Source organism: Strix uralensis, chromosome 10 (assembly GCF_047716275.1).
Source record: "Strix uralensis isolate ZFMK-TIS-50842 chromosome 10, bStrUra1, whole genome shotgun sequence".
NCBI lineage: Eukaryota > Metazoa > Chordata > Aves > Strigiformes > Strigidae > Strix > Strix uralensis.
In genome coordinates this window covers 19,203,505-19,226,085 of record NC_133981.1, presented here as the reverse complement: position 1 = coordinate 19,226,085, position 22,581 = coordinate 19,203,505, and the positions used below count along the sequence as shown (strand labels likewise).

Sequence of the window (22,581 nt, the reverse complement as noted above, 5' to 3'; positions counted from 1 at the left end):
AAGAGTCTCCGAGTGCCCTTTAATTACCCCTTCTGATGGCACACGAAACACTGTTGTGACAGCATTGCTGCTCTCCAAATTGCCTCTTTAGGAATTTTATCAGCTGCCTTGAGTCCTGACACGCAGGGAAGAGGAATCCAAGCAGACCTTTCTGCCTAAATAGTCTCTAAATACCCCAAATTAATGACGTCCGTTTCTCCATGGAAGCATGGATGCTTTTTTCCCTGTTTCTGCTGCCTGGGGAGGGGAGCTCTGCCAGCTGCGGGGCCGCCGCCTGCCACGCTGCCCATGCCCAGCTCTCCTGCAGCTCCCGATGCCCGCAGCAGAACTGAAGCATCCGGGCTCGGAGACATGGTGCAGCCTCACGCCCAGTCTCAGCAGAGGCCACAGTCACGCTAGTGGCACTGTCACGGGGCTGCTTGGCCGTGGTGGAGGGTGTGCATGGCCCCATGCTGCTGCGTCTCAGTGGCAGCCATGAGCAGAGGGAAAAGCAGCAGGCGATGACTGGTCCTTGGAGGGTGGATGAGGGGGATGTGGGGTCCTGGCCGTGTCCCACAGGCAGCATGGAGTGGGCAGGGCTCTTCTCCCCACGATGTGGTGGCTGCCAGCAGCATGACAGAGGTGCTGAGGGGACAAGTAAGGGGGAGGGAGGGCGGCAATGGGGACCCCTCTGCCATCCCCATCCCTGCCCAACACTAACTCCGCTCTCCCTTTTCTCCGCAGGAGGAAGACATCGAGTACTATGACTCCAAGGCCGACACTGAATACGTGAGTACTGTCTCTGCTGCACCACCAGCACAGTTACCACCCTGTCCCAGGACCGAGCCCCTCGCCAGGGCTGTCCCAGCACCATGCTGGGGAGGCACAGCGTTCATTACAACTGAGTCGTGTTCCATCAAAGGCATAACAAGACTCTGCAGTGGGCAGCGAGTGCCCGGTGCGCAGCCGTGTCTCCCCAGCTGAGCCATGGTGGCATCTGCCGGCGCTAGGCCCGGCAGCAGGCAGGTGGGCAGGTCGCTCCACTGCCTGCAAGTTTCTAAAATTAAAGCTGGCATCTGAAATTCAAATGAAGAGCAAACCTTTAATTAGAGACTGAATCTAATTCTCTGCCCCCCTCCCAGCACAGCCGTCCTGTGATTTCTGGCAATCAGTGCTTTAAATACAGACCCAACAGCTCTGCTCTCCCGGTGCTCCCGAGGGGGCTGGCATTTGCCGGCTCCTCCATGCGGTGATGGTGACGGTGCTCAGGTGCCGCGCCATGGGCGCAGGGTGCTCCACCAGCCATGGCTGCTGCCCCACAGCACCCAGCTGTGCTGGCAGTGATGGGTCACCCAGCTCCTATGCTGTGCCGTGCCATGGGATCCTTCCCAACTAGGGGCTTGCCAGCTCGGTGATGCTCTTGGCACGGGGCCACTGGGGAGCAGGGAGCTGGCCAGGAGCCCCGAGCAGAGCAGGGTGGGGGCTTGGGGCGCCCCCAGCCAGTACTTGTGCCCCAGGCCCAGTCCTTGCCCCAAAGCAGAGCCAGCAGCAGAGGTGCCATCGGGGGACAGTACCGCAGCGGGAGCTGGGGAGTGGCAGCACATGGCATTGGCAGCAAACCACTTGCAAACCACGTGGCCGCCTCTGAAAATAACACTCAGGTGACCCCATGAGCCTTCAGAAGGCCCCGTGCAGATGGGAGGGGAGGATCCAGGCTTGATGGGGTCTCACCACCTCAGGAGACACACCCTGCTCTGAGCTCCAGCTCTCACTCCACCTTGGAGGTGATGCCCCAGAGCAGAGCCAGGGACAGGCTGGAGCAGAGGATGGATGCCTTCAAAGCAGGGATACAGACAAACCACTGGTGCCAGTGTCCCCAGATGGTGACAGCAGGAGAGCTCCTCGGCAGAGGAAGCCAGCCACAGAGGGTCTGGGAGGTGGGACAGCGAGGTCAGGGAGATGCTGTGACTGAAGAGGGGGACACTTGCTCTCCTGAGCAGGTCTCCCCGCTCACTCGGAGCAGGGGATGTCTCCTGTCCCTCCCTAGCCTGGGAGAAGCTGCCAAAGGAGGGAGGGGAGGATCCTGCTCTCCATGGCCACTCTGGAGAGGACTGATCTAATGGGTTTATAATGCATTAAAGTGGATTTTGGATGGAAGTGGAGGAAAAACTGGCTGGCAGTCAAGGCAAGAGGAGACAGCCGGGGGAGCAGGGCAGCTCCCTGCCCAGGGGGCCGAGGAGAATTTATGCACCCTTCAGGCTGGGCAGGGCTTTTGCTGTCACTACCATGGGGCAGGGGACCAGGGAACTGGACATCCCCATGCCCCATGTTACCCTGACCGGTCCCAGCTGCCCACACCCAGCCAGTGTTGGCAGCAGCAATCCGAGCTGGCAGCTCCTGGCTGTTAGCTTTGGGATTAGCCATTTCTGTGAGTGAGGAGAACATCCTGGTACCATCAGGCAGGGTTAGGAAATAGGAGGCATCTTGACCTCAGAGCTGTGCCCGCTGAACCCTCCCGGCACACGGGGCACCAGGAGAAGCCATGCGCTGTGGCTGAGCCCCAGCCCTTCCCCAAGGGAGGTGGCGTATCATTGAGGAGGAACAGCCCTGCAAAGCCGTCATCAGCCACACTGACTTCAGTCCTCTGGGGAAATATCAAGCAAAATTGGAGGTGTCCTCTTGCCAAGGTTTGTGGGTTTAGCAGGGAGGGCGCTTCCCTATTGATGCTGTTGCTGCTTCCCAGTTAAATCCCAGCAAATTTAATTCCAACAAAAATAATGGAGAGAAAAGAAGGTGATGCTGAAATAAAAAAAGAGGGAGATGATACCAGAAGATCTGAATGGAACTAAATAGCTGTCTTTCCGTCTTTTCTTTATTTAGCTTCAATTTTTATACTTAAATTGAGCAGGATCTAGCTGAAATGGAGTTAGTTCTGATGGACAATGCCTATTCAACATAACTGGGGCTTATTCACAAGCCTTACGCTGGCTTTAACTACAGCAAGAAAGAAATGAGTTTCCTATTCATTTTGCTTGCACCTCAGCTCCGCTATCTTCCTAAACAGATTTTGGATTTCCAAGTGGTTTTGAACAAATGGGAACATCATGAAATTTTCCTGGGGGTCCCCAAGGCTCTCAAAATGTTTGCAGAAGCAAAGTTTTCACCTTTTCCCACTAGCACAAGCTATGGGGTTTACCCAGGGAGAAGTGTTCAAATCAGCAGACGCTCTCGGTTGGGTATCACAGCAGAACAACGCAGAAATGAAGTGATTTTTCCATCTTTAGTGCTGTATTTCTGGCAGGGGATGATGCTTAAATCACAGCTGAGGCCAAAATCCCCTGGGACGTACCGTTCTCCGGTGGGAGGCAGCAGAGCTCCGCGAAGGTATCCTTGCCCCAGGGTCAGCCCTCTGGCACCTACCCATCTGCTGGAGGTCCCTGGGGAGGGAAGAGAGCCAGGGGCTGGTGGTGGGAGGCTCTGTGCCAGCCTCAGCACCCACAGGCAGGGGCTGCCGGCTGCAGGCAGGGGCTGCCCGCTCATTGCTCACCCCGCTCGGGAAATGCAGCGAGGAGAGGGAGGAGGGAAAAAAAAGCCCCTAAATGTCAGCAGCAGATGAAGGGTGTTGGAAAATTTAATCTTCCAACTTTCTCAACTAATGTGACATTTGGATTTCCTCCTGATAAGCTATCAGCCCCAGAAGTTTCTTTCTTTTGCCTTTTTTCTTTTTTTTTTTTTTTTTCCCCTTCTTCTCTCCTCTGGCTGGTAATTTAAAAATAAATGGTCTAGAAAGATCTCTAAACAGTACCTTTGGCAAAGATTAAAAAAAGCGAAGGGGGATAGGGGAGCAGGCTGGCGGGAGAGACTGATTGTTATTTATAACCTGAGCTGCTATAAAAGCAGGAATGTGGCTGGAGAACACACCGGCTCCCTCCCTGGCATTAAATTGCCACATTTCAAGAGAAGCTGAGATATTTAAGAAGGAGAAAGGCCCTTTTGCATGGGCCTGGAGTTTCTCAGCCATGTGCCGGGGGCTGGCATTTATATTCATTATTAGCAGTAATCATGGCGTGTTGATATGGATATTTCACTGGCTTTTCTGGACTTAGCATGGATGGGTGCCCCTGGGAAATGTAAAAGGATGTGTTGGGATCTCGGGGTGATACATTCTTGATTGGGCATGTGTGGGGAAGGATGTGGGATGCAGGAATGCTGTGGGGGTGCTGCAGCTCGCAGGAGCTCTGCTGGTGCTGGGAGTACTGAGAGGAACACCGCAGGAGAAGGCTGTGGCTACCTGGTGTGTCCATAGCTGCGAATCCCCAGCTGGCAACCTGGAGTGGCCACCTGCGCCACTAGTCAGATCAGCCCTGCGTTTGTCACCAGTGCTGCCATTTAAGCAGTCATCATTAGCTGTGATGGTTCGTTCCCATGGAGATGAGCAATGAACGGGGGTGTCTGCATCCACCGGAGCTGCCTGGCCAAGGCATCGCTGCTGCGCCAGGTCACAGCCCCAGCTCGATCTGCAGCTCCAAACCCTGTCATTGGTGGGGACCCCCCCGACAGTCCTTGTGCCCGTGGGCAGGCTGGCTCTCCTCAGCCAGCACCAGCCTGGATGTGATGGAGGGCAGCTACTTGCCAAAAGCATGGCAGCCTCCAATAAAACTGTTGGGTGGTGCCACTGGTGTTCACTGGGTGTTGGGACATTTCTGGGTTTTGCCCCCTGTCTATCATTTTGGGAGACTCAAGAGAAAATGCTGTGACTGGCAACCCAGCTGCTAAAGCACTGAAGATGGCAAAAGCTCTCAGCACATGATGACTTCTTGCTGAAGCAATAAATACGTGTAATATTGATATATTGCCATGGAGTCGATTTCTAATGGTGTGTAGCAAATAATATATTCAAACTGTAGCATCTATTTGTGTTACGTTGTACATATGGTAACAGATAAATAGATGTTTCCAAGTTCTTTTGAAATGTAATGATGAGAAATGCTGCAAAATCTGGCTGGGGGCCTGCCAAGATGCTCGCAGTTAAACCAGTGTAAATCCAGGAGAACTTGCATCATCTTTTCCTTTGCTCTGATATAAATTTAATGCAGAATTTCTTCCTCCAGCCTTCCTGAGGTGGCTTCTTATAGCCCCAGCCTAGCACCAAGATGCTCCCATCCCTGCCTGGGGTGGTGACAGCTTTGCCTGCCTCATCCGGGTGGAAATGACCCCATTTCAGAGGCCAAATTCAGCCTGGCTTAAACAGGAATAACTTGGTTCAGGTCAGGAGATTTATGGATAAAGGATAAACGTAGCTTGGATAACATCAGCTCTTTCCACGAGTCTCTTTGCCATATAGGTGTCAGTGATGCATGAAGTGTCCTACGTATAGATAGCTGTATATTTGTCTCCGAGATCTATACATATGCCTCTTTACAGCTATATGAATGAGAGCAGCCAGACAACACCGAACCTGGCAGAATACAAATTAGCCCTTCAGAAGTGGGTGATATAACGGAATAATGATAAACAGAGGAGTGGTAATTATATACAGTAGTTCCAGCTCTGGTGAAGTGGGGAATAACCATGCCAGCATGGGGGAAGCAGGGCGGGTTGTATTTTCTTGGCTGCCAGCGGTGGTGGGTGCAGTGGATGGGCCTCACCCTGGCGGGGTACCCCACCGATTTGAGATGGGAGGGACAGGGAGGTGTCACCAGGACTTTGCTGAGCTCAGGAGAAAAAAGGTTTTTGTGTCAAAGCAGAGTTTTTGGTGCTGCAGGTGCCCTCAGGACCATGGCTTTATCCTGTCTAAAGTCTGTTTCCAGCAGGCACCTCTAAATCACTGTCCCATGCTCGGAGAGGTTGGCAGGGGCAAACTGTTGTGTGTGTAACTGCTCCCCCCATGAGACCTGAGCCCCACATCGATGGCAGGCTTGGGGCTGGATCCACTCTCCGGAATAGCCCGTGGCACAGCACGCAGCCGGGGTACCAGCTCTGCAGTGGCATCGTGGCTTTGCAGGGGCTCCAGCAGTCGGTTTTGTGCCTTTTCTCTGGATCTATGTGAAACTGAGAGAGTAATCTGAATTTCAATCTTGGCGATGTGGGGACGGTCCTTGCCCACCTCCCGCATCGTGGCTGTAATTGAGTTCAGAATCTTTCTGGGTGGCTGGAGCCCCCGTGCCAGGATCAGCTTGGTGGCGTTTTCACACTTGCAATCCATTGGCTGGAATTAAAGCCCAAACCTCGCATATCAATCCTGTTATTCTCCCGAGCTGTGGCGAATGGCTTGGCCACCCCTCACAATGTCAGGGGAATGTCACCGCCTCGGTGGCTGGCAGGAGCTGGCACAGGGGAGGTGGCATCTCTCCATGTCATCTGCAAAGGGGAAACAGGGAGGAGGCCAGGATGGGTGTTAAACGAGCTTCATGGTTTATTTCCCAAACACATCTTCCTTTAAATATATGGCTTTTCCCATGAGAAATTCAGATCTTTTGTCCCCTGGGTTTTGTCAAGAGAAGCCTAACTGGTGGGAGAGCCGCTTGCATGGGGCCGTCAAGGACAGTAGGATGGGGCTGTTCCCTACCCCCCGGCCCCGCTGGTGCTGGGGTGCTTTGCTGTGGGACAGCATGGGGCATCCCTCCGGGCAGCCAGCCCTGGCACAGCACCACACGAGCCCTGCCTGGAGCTGCTCACACTTCCAGTCACGTCTGCTGTCGTTTCTCCGGGGCTGATCTCTGCTACCGCAATCAGATGGCCTTACACTGGCTCCGAGATAGGCACTTCACTTGGGAGGAGGCACAAAGGGAGAGGCACTGAGCTGCTTCTCGAGGGCAATTCGGTCCCTCACCAGGCGGCTCGGTGGCTGGATCTGCTCCTGCTCTCCTGCACCCACCTCTGCCCCTTTTGCTCCCGCAGCCAGGGGCCATGGGAAGGCAGCTGGAGCCATCCTTCTCCCCAGCTTGGGCTTGGCATGTCCCTGCCTCTGTGTTGCCAGTCCCTGCCTGCAGATGGGGCAGGCAGCTCTGTGCTTAGCCACTCTTCAGTGGGGATGTAGCTCTGGGGGCACAAAGGGCAGATGCTGCAGCATCCTCATCCTTCTCCTCCCCACCCTGAGCATCTCACAGCTGGCTGCAAACAGCCTTCCCCAGCTGCTGGGCCCATGGCAGGGACGTGGCAGCGCAGAGCTGGCACATTCTCCCTGGTTTCTTTTCTCCCGGTGGGATGGTGAAGGCGATCTCCCCAGCTCTGTAGTGAGGCCACCCCCTTTCTCCCACTTCCCTGCATGGCCCTGTGCCTCAGCTCTGACCCTGTCCCCCTGCCTGCAACCACCCAACCATTCTGCCTGCCCTGGCTCAGCCCTGCCCTGCCTTGCCGGAGGGGTTTTACCCCCAGTGCCAGACTGGCAGCAGGGCCCCAGGAAGGGAGAGGAGGGCCGGGAAGGCGAGGAAGCGCGTTCCAGCACTGACAGTGGGGAATTCGCCGTCTCTCCACCATAATTAAATATTGTTTGCATTGCTTATTGACAGAGCGCTAAGCTGCACTCCGTTTTAATTTGTTCTTTGATAGTTGCCTTTTGCTGCTAATTGATTTTCAAGGCTTTTTTTTTTGGTTTGGGTTTTTTTTTTGTCTGATTTAATACCTGACGTGCTACCAAAGCTGGAGCTCACCTTCGTGCCCACCTGCTCCTGGCATCCACTCCCTTGTGCCGCTGGCATGGGCTGGGGGCCAAATCCAGCAAGAGAGCCAGCATTGCTGGTCTCTGCAAGGGGGACGTTTGGTGATGCGCTTTGGGCGGTGGTGTTCCTGGCATGCATCCAGGGCTGGCACCCCCGGGTGATGCCATGTGCTCTCCTTCTTCCCCAGGATGATCCTGATGGAGAAGAGATCGAGAGGGAGAAGTCCAACTCCTTGAAGCTGGAGTTCACTGACGATGCCAACTTCAAGACCAAGGTTAACTATTCGTACGCTGCCGTACAGATCCCCACGGACATCTACAAAGGCTGTGAGTGCCCCTCCTCACCCACTCCGCTCCGCTCTGCGCTGCCAGGCTGGGCTCAGCCTCCACCTCTCCTGCTTGGGGTGTTGCAGCCCAGGGGACCGTCACCCTGGGGTGCCCCAGCTGGGTCTCGGTGCCAGGGCAGGCTGGCTCCCAGCTGAGTGGGCACTGAGAAGAGTCAGAGTCACCATGTCAGGACAGAGGTGACAACATATCCCTCCCCAGGGACCCTCAAGAGCTCAGCATGGGCCAAAGAGGCAAATCGGGCATTAGGGGTAATTAGGAAGGGATGGAAATTATGGCACAGGGTAAAGCTCAGCTGCACCCACACAGCTGTGATCCTCCCCGTAGAAGAGCTCAGCAAAGCTCTAGGAGGTTCAAAGCAGACACTGGAGACTATCAGAGGGACGGAGCAGCTCTGTGCAGGAGCAGTTACAGAGGCAGCAACTCCCGGCTGACAGAAGGGAGTGAGATGGGGCTGGGCAGTGGGAGAGGGCGAAGCAGAGATACTTCCTCACTGGCTTCGGGCTACTTGAGGCTGAGGTTATGAAAAGGGAGAGAAAGCAGCTGAAATCCGGCAGGAAGGCAGCCGAGGGCGATTGCAGGACAGTGCGATGCCGCCCCGGGGCAGTCCCCGCTGCCTGGAGCGTGCTGGGGGTGTCAGCCCCGTGGCAGTGCCCCTGCAGCTGCCCGAGGGCACCGGCTTCTCCAGAAGGGAGGACTTGGTCGATGGGCCAGCCCAGGAGCAGGCAGGGAGGGATGGACAGACAGACGGATGGACAGGTGGGATAGGACATGCCACACCAGCTTTCAGTCCCCACCGGGAGGTGACACAGTCCCCGAGCTCCAGAGCCCCCCCCTCCCTCGCCCTGCTGCGGTGGCACATGGTGACAGCTGGTCTCCATTTCCCTCTAGTGGCTGCTCTGCACCGAGCTGGGGACCACTCCCAGTCGGAGATCATCCTCCAGCACCCGCGGGCCACATCCTGCACCCAGACCCTGCTCTTTGGGGGTACCCCCCATCTCCCCACACAGCTGACTGCACCACCATCCCCGCACCCCCTTGTTTCGGTGGCACTGGCCACTTGCCTCAGGTTCCCGGGTGGTCATGGACCACCGTGGTGATGGGGGCTGAGCTCATGTTCCTGCCCTGAGCGGCGCTTTCCCAGTACATGGACTTGTTACTGGCACGGCCGTGCTCAGAACCGCATCGGTGCAACGATTTCACCATGGCGGCAGCAGTGGATTAGAAATTTGCAATTAGTTTTATTACCCAGCTAGCGCAGGCCGGGCAGCTAATGAAGCACATCACACGAGCAGGGTGGGCTGCGCTGGATGAAATATTCATTACTCCTCACCCCTGCTCACCAGCCGATGCCACGGCTGATGCCCTGCCACGGCCACATAAATCACCCCGCTCGGCCGTGGGATGAGAGCGAATTGGAGATTAACGTTCTCCAGAGACTCACAGCTGCTCGGAGAGGGATGCTGGAGAAGGGACGGGACAGTGCGGGGTCCCAATAGGGTGACATCCTCCTAACCACGGGCACAGCAGTGTGTGGGCACAGGGATCAGACCATATCTGGCCACACCGGGGTGCTCCAAAAAGCCAGGGTGCAGGGCAGGGTGCTCGGCTGCTGCACCCCAGAGAGAGGGTTTGTAGTGCAGGCACAGGGCCAACCATGTGCCCTCTTCTGCTGGGGACACCGGCAAGCATGGCCGGTCCCCACAGAGCCATGGGTGAGGAGCATCTCCCCGGTGGGACCTGGCGGAGAGGCACTATCACTGCCTGGCACGCTAATTAAACCACTGCGGAGACACCCTCCACCGTCACCCCTCGCTACACACACAAATTACATCCTATATGTGTTTTATTTACTGTGCCGTTTTTAATTAAATCTGCAATCACTCGCTGGCAGGGTGGGGCTGGGCTCACCCTGATGGGGACAGGGATGAGATGGGGACAGGGATGTCACTACCAGGACTGGCAGTTCTGGCCTCGACCAAGGGGGACAGGAGCTGTCCCGACCCTGGACACAGCCTCTCATCCGATGAGCAATAGCTCATCATCCTGTGCATGTGGAGAGTGGAGGGGCTGTGTTTGTGCACAGGGAGGGTATAGGGGCTGCATTCATGCACAAAGACGGTATAGGGGCTGCATTTGGTTGCAAGGATGGTATAGGGCCTGTGTTTGTTCACAGGGATGATATGGGGGGCTACATTCATGCACAGGGAGGATACAGGGGCTGCATTCATGCTCAGGGATGATAGAGGGGCTGTGTTAGTGCACAGGGAGTATGTAGGAGCTGCATTTGGCACAAACCTGGTGTGGCTGATGGGCCACGAGGGACTGGGGCTGCAGGCACAGCTAGGGCTCTCGGGGACATGTTGGTGCCCAGCCCAGTGCCCGGCAGAGGCTGGCAGCACTGTTTGGGGCTGCTCCAGGCAGGCAGGAGCCTGGCAGACTGCTTGCAGCCCCTTCTCCTGGGAAAAACCACATCCTGTGATGGAGCCAAACAAGAAATCATCCTAAGTGCCCAGATAACAGCGCTCTGTGTGGGCATGATGCTGAGAAATGGCTGGGGAGATACGGCTGGAGTAAACTGCGGTTTGAAGGTATAGCTGCCTGAGGGAAGAAGTCTTCTTCAGCAGTGGTGCTGGGATGGAGGGATCGGGGATTCACCCTAGGTGAAACCTGCCCGCGTCCTGCCAGCACCTCAGGGCTGTGGCGAAGGCTTGAACGGGTGATGATGGTGTTTCGAGGAGGGACAAGTGTGGGAGGAAGCCTTAGGAGAACTAAATATACTCCTCAAATGCACATCGGCTCCCCTGCAGTACTGCACTGGTTGTTCTGCCCAATGCTGAGCAGAGGGACTACTTCTGGGAGCCCTTGCACCCCAAAAATGCCTTGAGGGTCCCCCAGGAGGGAGCAGCACCTGGCCTTGGGGTGCTGCCGGCTCCCTGCTCCTGCACACAGCAGCTTGACTGGCTCCCCCATGCCGCGGTCCTGGGGTGGCCCAGCACAGGCTGCCGGGGGGCTCCCAGGTGTTTGGGGTGCCCCAAAGAGCCCTGTGAGTGTCAGGAGATCCCACTGTCCCCGAGACAGCATCCCCACTGGCTGGCCAGCCCCATACCTGCCATGCTGCCCCCCCACACTCTGCCAGCCCCCCTTGATTAATCACAGGCTGGGGCTGCCGACAGCTTATCTTTTGCTTTAATAGCTGAATAATTTTAAACTGCTGTTTGCCGGCATCTTAATTGCTTTTGCGTCAGGTGCGGGGCCCAGCGGGAATGCAGAGCGGGCCCGGGAGGCTCCGCGCAGCCCCACGGGGATGCAGCCCCTTGGTTTCCCAGCTGGTGGCTGTCCCCGGGGAGTGCGGCTGGCACAGTGGCGGGAGGAGTGGGGTGGTTTGCTAGGAAGGGGGTGAGATGGCAAGCCAGCCATCCCCGTGGTGGCTGTCCCTGCCCCAGAGCTGGGAGACAGGGGTGGGGAGCACTCAGGGGAGATCTGGAGGGTGACTCTGGGGACAAGGGACAGCAGGGTGATGCTGGAGTCCCATGGGAGCAAGGGGGCCAGGGGGATGCAGGGACAGATGTGGGCTCCTCCATGGGCAGGGGCAGAGGGAACACACTCCCTCTCCCTCTCTGCCATCACTGCGGGGACACCATGGTCCCTGTCACCCCCCAGCCCACCCCCAGCTCCGCTGCTCCCTTGTACCCACCCGCCTGCCCCCAACTCTGTCTCCCACAGCCACCGTCATCCTCAACGAGCTGAACTGGACGCAGGCGCTGGAGGACATCTTCATCGAGAACCGGAAGGAGGATCCCTCCCTGCTCTGGCAGGTGTTCGGCAGCGCCACCGGCGTCACCCGCTACTACCCTGGTGCGTAGCAGGGGGTGGGGGGGGGTAGTTACTGGGCGGGGGGGGGGGGCTGGCCAAGGGCAGCCCAGGCCCTTCTCACCATGAGATGTGAACGAACATCCCCCAGCGCCAGCCCTGGGTGCTGCCTGGCACACATAACCATCCTGTGCCAAAGCCCGTTGGTGTGAGCTTCCAGATGGAGCCTGCCACCTCCTTGGCCCTGGGCATCCCTCTGCCCCATCCCCTGTGTCCCCCTGTCCCCCCCCCACAAGACAGCCCCACCTTGCTCACCACCTGCCTTCCCCCCACAGCCACCCCGTGGAGAGCCCCCAATAAGATCGACCTCTACGACGTGCGCAGGCGGCCCTGGTAAGGGGGTGCTGGGTGGGGAGGGGGGTCCCTTCGCCAGCCCTCCCAGCCGGGAGCAGCCAGCTCCATCCCCTTTTCATTTCACACATGGCTGGCATTGGCAAACGGACACAGTAACATGGGCAGGGGCATCCAAACTGCGGCTCTCGGCTCCTGCTCCCCTCTTCCCAGGAAGGCAGAGTGGAACGGAGAGATAAATCCTTGGATGAAGATCAAGCATGGATTGCTGGCCCTCGCCCTGCTCCCCGCTGCAGCCACGGCTGCCAGCGCTCAGTCCTGACCAGCACTCCTATCCAAAGGGGAAAACAACCGGCTCTCGGAAACCATGAGCCGGGCGGATGGAGAGAGAAACGGGCAGGCAGCGCCAGGCTGTGGTTAAGCGATAGCTGCAAGCAGCCGTTTAGCCACGCAGCGAGTGGCAGGACTGCATCGCTTGCCCTTAGCCCAGGTAGACCTGCCAGCTTGGCAGCACTAACTACTGTGCTGCCCGGGGGGCTGGGGATGCTGCAGCCCCATCCTGCCCGTGGTTGCTGCCTAAAAATGCAGGCATGGAGAGAAAAGTGGTTGCAGGTCTCCGGCACATGCCTGGGGAGTTGTATATCCTGGGGGAGCACCCCTTGCCCAGCCCCCTGCCCACGCCAGAAGCTGCCCCCTCTCCTTGTCAGAAAATTAGTGGCCCTGCTACTATGGTTAATTGTCTTTGATTACTCCACATTAATTATTAACTGTTCTCCGTCAGGGTAGCCATGCAGCTTATGGGTGGAGGGGGGACTGCTGGCATGTATGGGGGCTACCAAGCCTGGCTAGCCTTGCTCCCTGCCCAATAGCCAGGCTAGCCACCTGCTTGCGCACCCAGCCACAGAGGAGCAGCAGCACCCTCCATGCTGGGGGGCAGCACACACCCTGGAACACCCTTTTGGGGTCCTCTCCTGCCCTCGTGCCCTGGCACACAGCCCTCACCATTCCACTGCCGGGCCCGGCAGGGACCATGTCCTGCCCACAGCCTTGGCGGGGCTGCCAGCACCACCCACCTGCCTTCCCCTCCCTTGATGAATGGCACCATTAACCACAGCCTTCTCTTGCGGAGTCCAGGGTATTCATCTGAGCAGGGCAGCCAGAGATGGATGCGCTGCCACAACCCATTATGGGCAGCATCTTAGTTGGGTTCCGTGCTGGCAGCCCAGCCCCGGGGAGTGGGGAGTGTTGGAGGGATGCAACGTCCACACCGCGAGGGCTCCATGTGCCAGCATCCCTTATCCCACATCCCACCTGGGTAATCACTTGTAATTAGGGAACATCAGGACCTGGGATTAGCAATCAGAGCCTGCCCCTTCCCCAGTCCCCCCCAGTAATGGTGAGTAATTGATACTAATAACACACTAATTAATTTGCATCAGGCCTGATCCTGATCAAGTCAATAATGAGGCTCCCTTGGACTTCAGCCGTGACAGGATCAGGCCCCACGCGGTGGGATGAGGGGGCTGGGCTGTTCCTGACTGCTGGTGGGACAGGTGCTCAGCAGCTCTGCCCCACGCAGGATGGCACAGCAGGACCAGGTGCTTTGAGGGACGAGGAAGGGTTTCCTAATTGTTTTCAGGGAGGAGGATTTATATAGTATTATTATTTTTCCTACTCATAGCTAAAAATAACCTAATCAGCCTGGCCTTTGAAGCTACCAGGGGGGTAAATAGCATCTTAATATGGATGTGTGTGTCAGCATAATCAGCGCACAGAAAAGGGCCTGCGATGATGGAAGAGTTTAGCATTTAGAGCTCATTAGGCTGATACAGTACCGAGCGGCAGGTCACTGGTGCTCTGCCATACTGTGCCGTGCCGCATCCTTGCCTTTGCTCGCCTGCCACTGCCTTGTACCCGCTCCTCACCGCGGGGTGACCGCAGCCATGGATGTGCGGGTGCTCTCGGCATGGCTGCCCAGCCACCTGTGCCATGGCAGAGCTTTGCTCTCGAGCTTCACCCAGCAGGGTTCTGGCCCCCCCCACAATGAGTTGACCCTGGTGATGCCCCTCTGCACTCTGCAGGTACATCCAAGGTGCATCCTCCCCGAAGGACATGGTCATCATCGTGGACGTGTGAGTACATGGGTGGGGGCGGTGGCCAGGTTGAGCCAGGCCAGGATGGTGGCAGGGCTCCCCCAGGTGCCACTGTCCCAGTGGTGGCTGCGGGGAAGCTGCGTGGGACAGCACTGGCAGCGAGCCCCGTGGGCCCTCACTGCCGAGCCCCCAGCACCCCTCTCTCCTGCCAGGAGCGGCAGTGTGAGTGGCCTCACCCTCAAGCTGATGAAGACCTCGGTCTACGAGATGCTGGACACCCTCTCAGATGATGACTACGTCAACGTGGCCTCAGTGAGTGCCATGGGGCAGGCAGCAGGGCTGTACCCCTGGGCAGCTCCCAGCTCCCCACCATGGGAGCTCTTTGCCCCCAGACCCACCTGGCCAGGGGCTCTGCAGAGCAAGAAATGCCTTTTTTTTTTCTTCTTAACCACACACCTGCACATAAGCAAGGAAATGGCTGCTTGGGGCTTGGTTGATTGTGGTAGTGAATGAAAGCTGCCCCCATCATGGGGCATTTGTCAGAGATGCTCCCAGGACAATCCCAACCAGCTACCTCCTGTCTGTCACCAGCCAGTGCCATCACACCCCCCACGGCGTTGTCACCAGCCCATGACCTCACGCAGCAGTGGCCATACCACCTCATCTGTGTGTCGCTGGGCGCCCAGCCCATGCCGGCCCTCCCCTGTCTGGCCACAAGCACGCCGGTGCTAATTAACATGTCTGGCCTGGCTCCGTTAGCTGGATCACTGCTCCCCTAATGAATGGGCCCTATTGCCAGCAAATGAAGCCGTAAGCGAGAGGCAGCACCTGCTCCCGCTGGCGGCACGGCGCGGCACGCTGCTTGCATGAGCTTGGGGGGTCTTGCAGAAGCGAGGGTGCAGGCGAGCCCTGTGCTGGCAGCGCCCACTGCCAGCACCCACACCGTGTGGCTCAGTGCTGGATTTGGCCCAAGCTAAGCCCTGGTTTCAGCATCAGCTGTCCCTGAGACATGGGACACGGGATGGTCCAGCACCTCCCGCCCGTGGGAGCTGAGCGTGGTGGGTGGTTTGTGCCTGCCGGGAGCTGCCTCCATTCCCTTTCTGTGACCTGCTCCCCTCCCTTTCGCCTCCCAGTTCAACGAGAAGGCGAAGCCAGTGTCATGCTTCAAGCACCTGGTGCAGGCCAACATCCGGAACAAGAAGGTCTTCAAGGAGGATGTGCAGGGGATGGTGGCCAAGGGCACTACTGACTACAAGGCTGGCTTTGAGTATGCCTTCGACCAGCTGCAGAATGTGAGCTGGGGGCTGGGCTGCGAGTTGGGGGGGGCAGAGTGCACCCATGGGTGCTGCAGGTGATAGGAGAGCTCCAAGCACCCGGCTGCTGCCCAACACCTGGGGCTTCAGCGTGCAGAGGGCTCCTTGTTCTCCTTTGCAATGTCGAGGGGAACATCCCACCCCCTGGCACGCTGTAGTCGAGGTTCTGCTGGAGCCAAGTTAGCAGGGCTGAGCAGAGGGGGCCAGATCCAGCCAGACACCATGCCAGAGGCAAAATAAAGAGGAATGGTGCTATTAGGTGCCTAGCGGGAATAGCCACAACATCATTTCCAAGCAGACAGCATCCCTCCTCCTGCCTGTTCACCCCAGCCACCCTCACCCTGGAGAAACAGTCTGGGAAAACAGATGGGTCAGGGCCAGCCCCATGCCCAGCACCACTCGCTCTGAGTCCGACCTCAGGCACCGTCTCTCTGCCCCGCAGTCCAACATCACACGTGCCAACTGCAACAAGATGATCATGATGTTCACGGATGGTGGCGAGGACCGGGTGCAGGACGTCTTTGAGAAGTACAACTGGCCCAATAAGACGGTGAGGGGCTCTGGGGCTGTGTGCCGGGCTGGGGCCACTTGCCGGGGAGGGAGATGGCTGCTCCAACTCCGTTGCCAGCTTCCACTTCATTTGCCTCATCACCATCCTCTCTCCCCAACAACCTGGTCCTGCACCAAGCCGCTGCCCTGGTAATGGGATGGCTGATGCACCAGTGCCATTTACAGCCAACTCCTACCTTGGTGTGCAGGAGGCATGGGACCAGGCTCCCCACAGGCTACCAAGGAGGGGATGGGGCTGGTGGGCTCCCCAACCACTGGCCCTGGGGGAGCATACCCCAAGCATGGGGACAGGGCTGCTGGTGGGCAGACAAACCAGCAGGAGGGTCTCCATTGCCCCCCAAGATGTGGAGACCTGTGGGATGGGGGGGTTCTGGCCCATGCAGGACCCTCAGAGAGTACAGACCCCTCTGGGTGCAGTGATGCTGCAGCGCAAGGACCCCTGGGGTAAGTAAGTAGCTTGGGCCAACGCAGTGATGCTGGGGGACAGGACTGGCCAGGGCTGGGCAAGGAGAGAGGAGCTGCCTTCTGCCCACCTGTGCTTGGCTGTGGGCAGCAAGGTCTGCGGGCCGTGGCAGGCAGTGCCACACTATCCCCGGGAGGTTGCCATCAGCCAGGAGAACCAGGTGTGGAAGACAAGGGTGCCCTGCGGATGGCCCTCACCACCGTGCTCTGCTGCAGGTGCGGGTCTTCACCTTCTCCGTCGGGCAGCATAACTACGACGTGACCCCGCTGCAGTGGATGGCCTGTGCCAACAAAGGTGAGTGGGGCTGGCACCCGGCGGGTGCAGGGGGCTGTGGGGTGCTGGGCTCACCCCTCGCACGAGGGCTGGCACCAGTGCTCCAGTGCATGCCACTGCCAGCAAGGCACGGGCTGCAGCCCTGGAGGGCAGGACAGCCAGACTGCCGGACAGGCAGACAGCTGGCTCTCCAGCTGCCTTTCTCTTTCTTTTCCAAGGTTACTACTTCGAAATCCCCTCCATCGGTGCCATCCGCATCAACACGCAGGTATGGGAGGGTGCTGGCAGGCAGGGTGCCAGCAGGCAGGCAGCACTGGCCACCTTGCAGCTGCAGGCAGAGCTGCCCTGCCCGGGGGTGTGCTCAGGCAGCCCCAGCCCCACTGCAGAAACCCCAAAGGCTGGCAGCGAGCTGAGGAGCTGAGCCGAGCCCTTAGCCAGGCCTCGTGCTATTGAAATAAGTAATTCATCTTCTGCAGCTCCCCATGGACCTGCTGCCTTCCGAGTGACTAATTATGAAACATCAGGCATTAATCAGCACAGAGCAGAGCTGAGCTGAGCGCGGGCAGGGAGTGAGCGTGGGCAGAGAGCAAGTGCGGTCAGGGCCAACCCCAGCAGCATCCCGTTCAGCAGAGCCCCACACCCTTCCCCACTGCCCCTTTCCTGCCCCTTTTCTTCATTGGATGCACACGAGATGCTGTGGTGGGCAGGTGACAGGGGTCCCCAAGCAGGGCAGCCCCTCGGGGCTGGGCTGACATCGTGGCACAGGGGCTGCCCTCCTGCAAAGAGGTCTGCCTTGGCAAGGTGAGCCAGGATAAGGGAAACCTGCCCCAGGAGAAGCGACGTGGTCCAAGTGTGATGAAGCAAGCCCAGCCCTAGGGATGGCTGGGAGCTGGCAGGGGGCTCTGGCGGCTCTGGCTGGCACTGCCTGCGGAACGGATGGGGAGCCTTCCCAGCCCATGCACAGCCAATGGCAAGTGGTGCCTTGTTTGCATCTTGACAGGCCCATCGTGTTCCCAGCTGGAGCCATTACCCTCAGGTTTGGTAGCTGCCAAGCCTCCTCCCCTAGCTCAGCCTGCAGCTGGGGGCCAGCACCAAGCACCTATCAATAATCCCTGGGATGTGTGTGGGGACAGGGCTGTCACCAGGTTGGGGCAGGGAGGCATCTGGCTCCCATGTCATGCTTTCACCCACCCTGTGTCCCTGCAGGAGTACCTGGATGTGCTGGGCAGACCCATGGTCCTGGCTGGGAACCGAGCCAAGCAGGTTCAGTGGACCAATGTCTACCAGGATGCCCTGGTAAGGACCCCCAGCCCCGGGGTGCAGATGGGGCCACCAGCCCCAGGGTCCCACACAGCACATGTCCCCCATCTTCCTTGCCGGGGGGTAACCCCTCTCTGCTGTCCAACCCCAGCTCTGGGTCCTGGGGCCGGCAAGGGGCCGTGGGACACCTTTCTGTGCTTGTGCAGGGGCTGGGCCTGGTGGTGACGGGCACGCTGCCAGTGTTCAACCTGACGGAGGACAGCAGTGACAGGAAGGTAGGAGACTGGGTCCCACCGCCCTGGCTGCACCGGGACCCCCAGTGTGGGGCTGCAGCAGTGTGGGGAGGGTGCCCTGACACGGGGTACATGGCTGCAGGGGTCGGCACTAGCACCCCTGGGGTGCTGCCTGCTCTGCACACCCTCCCTGGGGTGAGACCAGGGGTGACTTCCATCCCGGGGACCCAAAATGGCCTTGGCTAGCTCTGCCAGTTCAATGGGGATAGCTGGCAGCTGCAAGTCCCAGGGACTGTGGTGTCCCATGGAGGGCTGCTGGGGGGCTGGCACGTCCCACCCTGTGGCCCTGCAGCGTCCAGATCTGACCCACATGTCCCCAGAGGGAAAAGAGATCCATCCCCCTGTTTCCCTGTCCCCATGCTGGCGGTGGCAGGTGACAGCCCTGCTCCCACCCGCCTCCCTCCCTTCGCTTCCTTCCAGAACCAGCTCATCCTGGGCGTGATGGGGATCGACGTGGCTCTCAACGACATCAAGAGGCTGACGCCGCGTTACAATGTGCGTGGGGGCTCCTTCCCCTCTGTCCCTGCCCTGCGCTGCTGGAGCCTGGCATGGGAGCCCGCTGCAGGGAGCCCCGAGCTGCGTCCCCCAGCACCCCATAGCACCTCCAGCAGCTCTGGCGATAGCAGGGTGCAGAAGGTTGCAGGCAGGGATTCAGGCAGGCAGGCGGGCAGGAATCAGATCTGGGTGATGCTCTGGAACCCAGAGCAGAGCTGAAACCCTGGCAGGGTCAGCAGGGAATAAACCTTATCAGCCTGGGGAAAGGGGCAGCGGGCAAAATCCAGAGCCAGGGTGAGAGATGCTCTTGGCCTGAGAATAGAAATAGATGGATAGAAAAGGCTGAGCCCCAGGGGTGGCGTGGGGTGAGCTCTGCCTGCAGAGGTGAGGGTGATCGCACCAGCATGGCACGGCACACCGCAGGGCTGCCTGGCTGGCCTCATCCCTCTTCCTGTCCTCCCACAGCTGGGGGCAAATGGTTACGTCTTCGCCATCGACCTGAACGGCTACGTCCTACTGCACCCCAACCTGCAGCCCCAGGTGAGGAGGGGCCCGTCGGGGTGGCAGCGGTGGGGGTTAGCTGGGCCCTGTGGGACACGTGGCTTCCCAGGGTCATTAGGAGCCAAGTGCAGGAATTGTGATGAGTTTGTCTGGACTCAGCAGCAGCTGCAGGAGCTCTGAGCCCTTCCCCAGCTTTCCCTTTCTGCCTGCAGATCATCAATTTCCGTGAGCCGGTGACACTGGACTTCCTGGACGCTGAGCTGGAGGATGAGAACAAGGAGGAGGTGGGCAGACCCAGGGGCAGCTTTTGGGGTACAGGCTGGCCCCCTGTAATCTGCAGTTACAAAGGTCACTCAGCCCCTCCAGCCTGCCCTGGGGAGCACCTCGTCCTAAGGACCCTGGCACAGCTCCCGTGGGGCCACAGCGGGGATGGGAGCTGGGTCACTGTCCCCTGGGTGCCAGGGCATGAGCCTCCCCCAGGCTGCTCGCCCCTGCACCCCGTGGGTCCCCAGTGCCACCCCACTGGGGTGGGTGCCCATAGGTGCATGGCCAGGCTCTGTGGCCCTCAGTCACCTTCTCCATGTCCTCCAGATCCGGAGAAGCATGATTGATGGGAACGACGGGCAGAGGTTCATCAAGACCCTCATCAAGTCCCTGGACGAGGTAACGCTGCAGGGGAAGGGGGTCACGGCTGAAACTACTGCCATGCTGAACACCCAGCCCCGGCGGTGGGGAGTGAGGGGCTGTGTCCGGCACCGGGCTCGGAGCCGGGGTCCTGTATCATGGTGCCGGCAGGGTCCTGGCACTGTGGAGGCCTGACTGGCTCCCTCTGACCTGCAGCAATACATCGACGAGGTGTTCAGGACCTACACGTGGGCCCCCATCAAAAGCACCAACTACAGGTGAGCGGCACTGCCAGCACACCCGCGCTCACCCGGCAGCAGCCAGACCCACACCAGAACAGGGCTGCAGTCTTGTGTCTGCAGCTCAAGAGGTCCCTGAGGCCACCAGGAGCATGTCCCGTGCGCTGCAGGGTTGCAAACGTGCCGTCACATCGTTGCACACAGCCAGTGATGCTCTAGAGATCAGTCCCAAAAGTATTTGGCACCGCTGAGCTGGGCCACGGTCCCCAGGGCTCAGGACAGGCGCTGCAGGGCTGGTGTGCAAGGTGCCGGACAAGGGACACCCCTGCCACCGCCTGCCTGCACAGCCAGGGGCTCGGGCAGGTCTCTGCCTGCTCCAGGGTGGGTGACAGTGACACATGCCCACCCTGCAGCACAGGCACTGGCTTCAGAGGCACTGGGGAGTAAAGCTCCCCTCAGCATTTATCACCCAGTTTGCACCAGTTTGGACCAGTAGATGTGTAAAAAAGACCCCCAGCATCATCATGTCCATGCTGTCCAACTTGTGCCACCTTAATCCTGTGAGGAGCCATGTGGTCCCCCTGCTGCCCAGTGTACCCTCCTCCTCCTCACCACCCAGCTCAGGAGGGACTGGCAAGGGTCACAGCCACTTCCCAGCACTGCCAGGTGTCCCCCACCCTGCCCCGTCCTGTCCCCCATAGTGGCACCTCTCTGGAGGCAAGCCAAGGAGGGGACAGTGACACAGGGTGACACGGCTGTGGCCGGGGCTGTGGGTTGATCTGTAGGGCGAAGGGTGCTGCTGGGCGCCCTGCACTCCCATGGCTCTGCACCACAGCGAGGATGTTCCCTGGGGTTCCCTGGGACACCATCAGCACAGGGTGCCAGCAGCACTGTACAGAAAACAGCCACCACCCTTGTCTTGCCATCAGTGGTTTGGAGTGCCACCACCTCTGCCACGCTTGCCAGGGCACCCAGTCCATGCTGCGAGGCGCAGGCAGGACTAGCTGGAGGGGTGGCTTGGGGGTTTGTCCAGGTCCCGGTGGCTCAGGTGCAGGTGTGACATCTGATGACAGTCAGGAATGTGGCCCTCACCTGCTGGTGATCACTTATCCCAGGAAGCAGCTGGCACAAACACCATCACCAAAGGCCACTGGCTGCTGCAGCCAGCACCCAGGAGCCCAGCTCTCTCCAGCAGCATGTCCTGTGGGTTCAGCAGCCCCAGCACCACCTCCTGCCACCTCCTTTCCCGCCCCCATCCCACACCCTGCGTGCCAGACTCCGGGCTGGTGGATCCCTCTCCTTCCTGGCTCACCAGTGGCCGATTCCTGTGTAACGGTTGTCTTCAGTATCTCCTCGCTGGGAAGGTTTTGTCCCTTTTTTTGGGGGCTGTGTCTCTTTTCACCTTCCTTACAGGGATGTCATGTCCCTCTTCCACGTACATTTCCCTCGGTCCTGGGTGGGTGTGTCCTGCCCATCTCAGCCCTGGCTGAACAGGCGTGTCACCTCCTGTGTTCAGGGGTGCTCCCAGGATGGTCCTGGCTGCCACCAGGATGACCCTGGGTGTTCTGGGGATGGCCCTGAGTGCCCTGGAGACGACCCTTGGTGCCACCAGGATGGCTATGTGTGACCCAGGATGACCCTGGGTGTGTTGGAGAAGAACCTGGGTGCCTCAGGATGACAGTAGGTGTGCTGCGGATGCCCCTAGGTGCCACCAGAATGGCCCTGCGTGCTCCAAACTTGACCCTGGGTGCCCCAGGATGACCCTAGGTGCTCTGAGGATGGTTCTGGTTGCTCTAAGGATGGCTCAGGGTGCTCCAGGATGACCCTGGGTGCCACCAGGATGACTCTGGGTGCTCTGGAGATGACTCTGGATGCCCCAGGATGACCCTGGGTGCAGTCCCTGGAGAGAAGGATGCAGCAGGATGCCAGTGGGACCGCAGCCTGCAATGGGCCAGGGAGAGGTGCTGCCACGGGGTGCCAGGCACGGGCTGGGGGCCACCCAAGGGCTCTGGGTGGGTGTAAAGCCTTACACCGCCTGTCTGCTCTCCCCCTCTGCAGCCTGGGGCTGGTTCTGCCTCCTTACAGCACCTACTACATCCAGGCCAACCTCAGCGACCAGATCCTGCAAGTGAAGTGTAAGTAGCCCCTGGCTTTCCCCGCCGCCCTCTCGCACTCCCGCTCACCCCCACACCAGCCCGCGGCTGTCGGGGGGAGAAACACGAAGCAAAAACTTATGAAAAGAGATAGGGATCACTATGAAAGGGAAAAAAAAAAAAAAAAAAAGAAAACCTAAAAATAAAAGAGGTGTG

General features: G+C 59.0%; 1 protein-coding gene across 3 annotated transcripts in view; it reads left to right on the top strand.

Moving 5' to 3' along the window:
- Nucleotides 1-22,581, top strand: part of CACNA2D2 (calcium voltage-gated channel auxiliary subunit alpha2delta 2) — a 226,548-nt gene that overhangs the window by 191,699 nt on the left and 12,268 nt on the right. For 2 of the 3 annotated variants that reach the window (XM_074879543.1, XM_074879542.1), the window contains exons 5-22: nucleotides 724-768; nucleotides 7,828-7,966; nucleotides 11,711-11,842; nucleotides 12,133-12,190; nucleotides 14,230-14,280; nucleotides 14,454-14,553; nucleotides 15,375-15,533; nucleotides 15,997-16,104; nucleotides 16,803-16,881; nucleotides 17,079-17,128; nucleotides 18,067-18,156; nucleotides 18,327-18,395; nucleotides 18,834-18,908; nucleotides 19,374-19,448; nucleotides 19,622-19,693; nucleotides 20,001-20,072; nucleotides 20,250-20,311; nucleotides 22,331-22,407. In XM_074879543.1, coding sequence (XP_074735644.1) covers nucleotides 724-768; nucleotides 7,828-7,966; nucleotides 11,711-11,842; nucleotides 12,133-12,190; nucleotides 14,230-14,280; nucleotides 14,454-14,553; nucleotides 15,375-15,533; nucleotides 15,997-16,104; nucleotides 16,803-16,881; nucleotides 17,079-17,128; nucleotides 18,067-18,156; nucleotides 18,327-18,395; nucleotides 18,834-18,908; nucleotides 19,374-19,448; nucleotides 19,622-19,693; nucleotides 20,001-20,072; nucleotides 20,250-20,311; nucleotides 22,331-22,407 — 1,513 coding nt within the window. The remainder of the gene's footprint in view (nucleotides 1-723; nucleotides 769-7,827; nucleotides 7,967-11,710; nucleotides 11,843-12,132; nucleotides 12,191-14,229; nucleotides 14,281-14,453; nucleotides 14,554-15,374; nucleotides 15,534-15,996; nucleotides 16,105-16,802; nucleotides 16,882-17,078; nucleotides 17,129-18,066; nucleotides 18,157-18,326; nucleotides 18,396-18,833; nucleotides 18,909-19,373; nucleotides 19,449-19,621; nucleotides 19,694-20,000; nucleotides 20,073-20,249; nucleotides 20,312-22,330; nucleotides 22,408-22,581) is intronic. The other variant, XM_074879544.1, reaches the window with a different exon arrangement.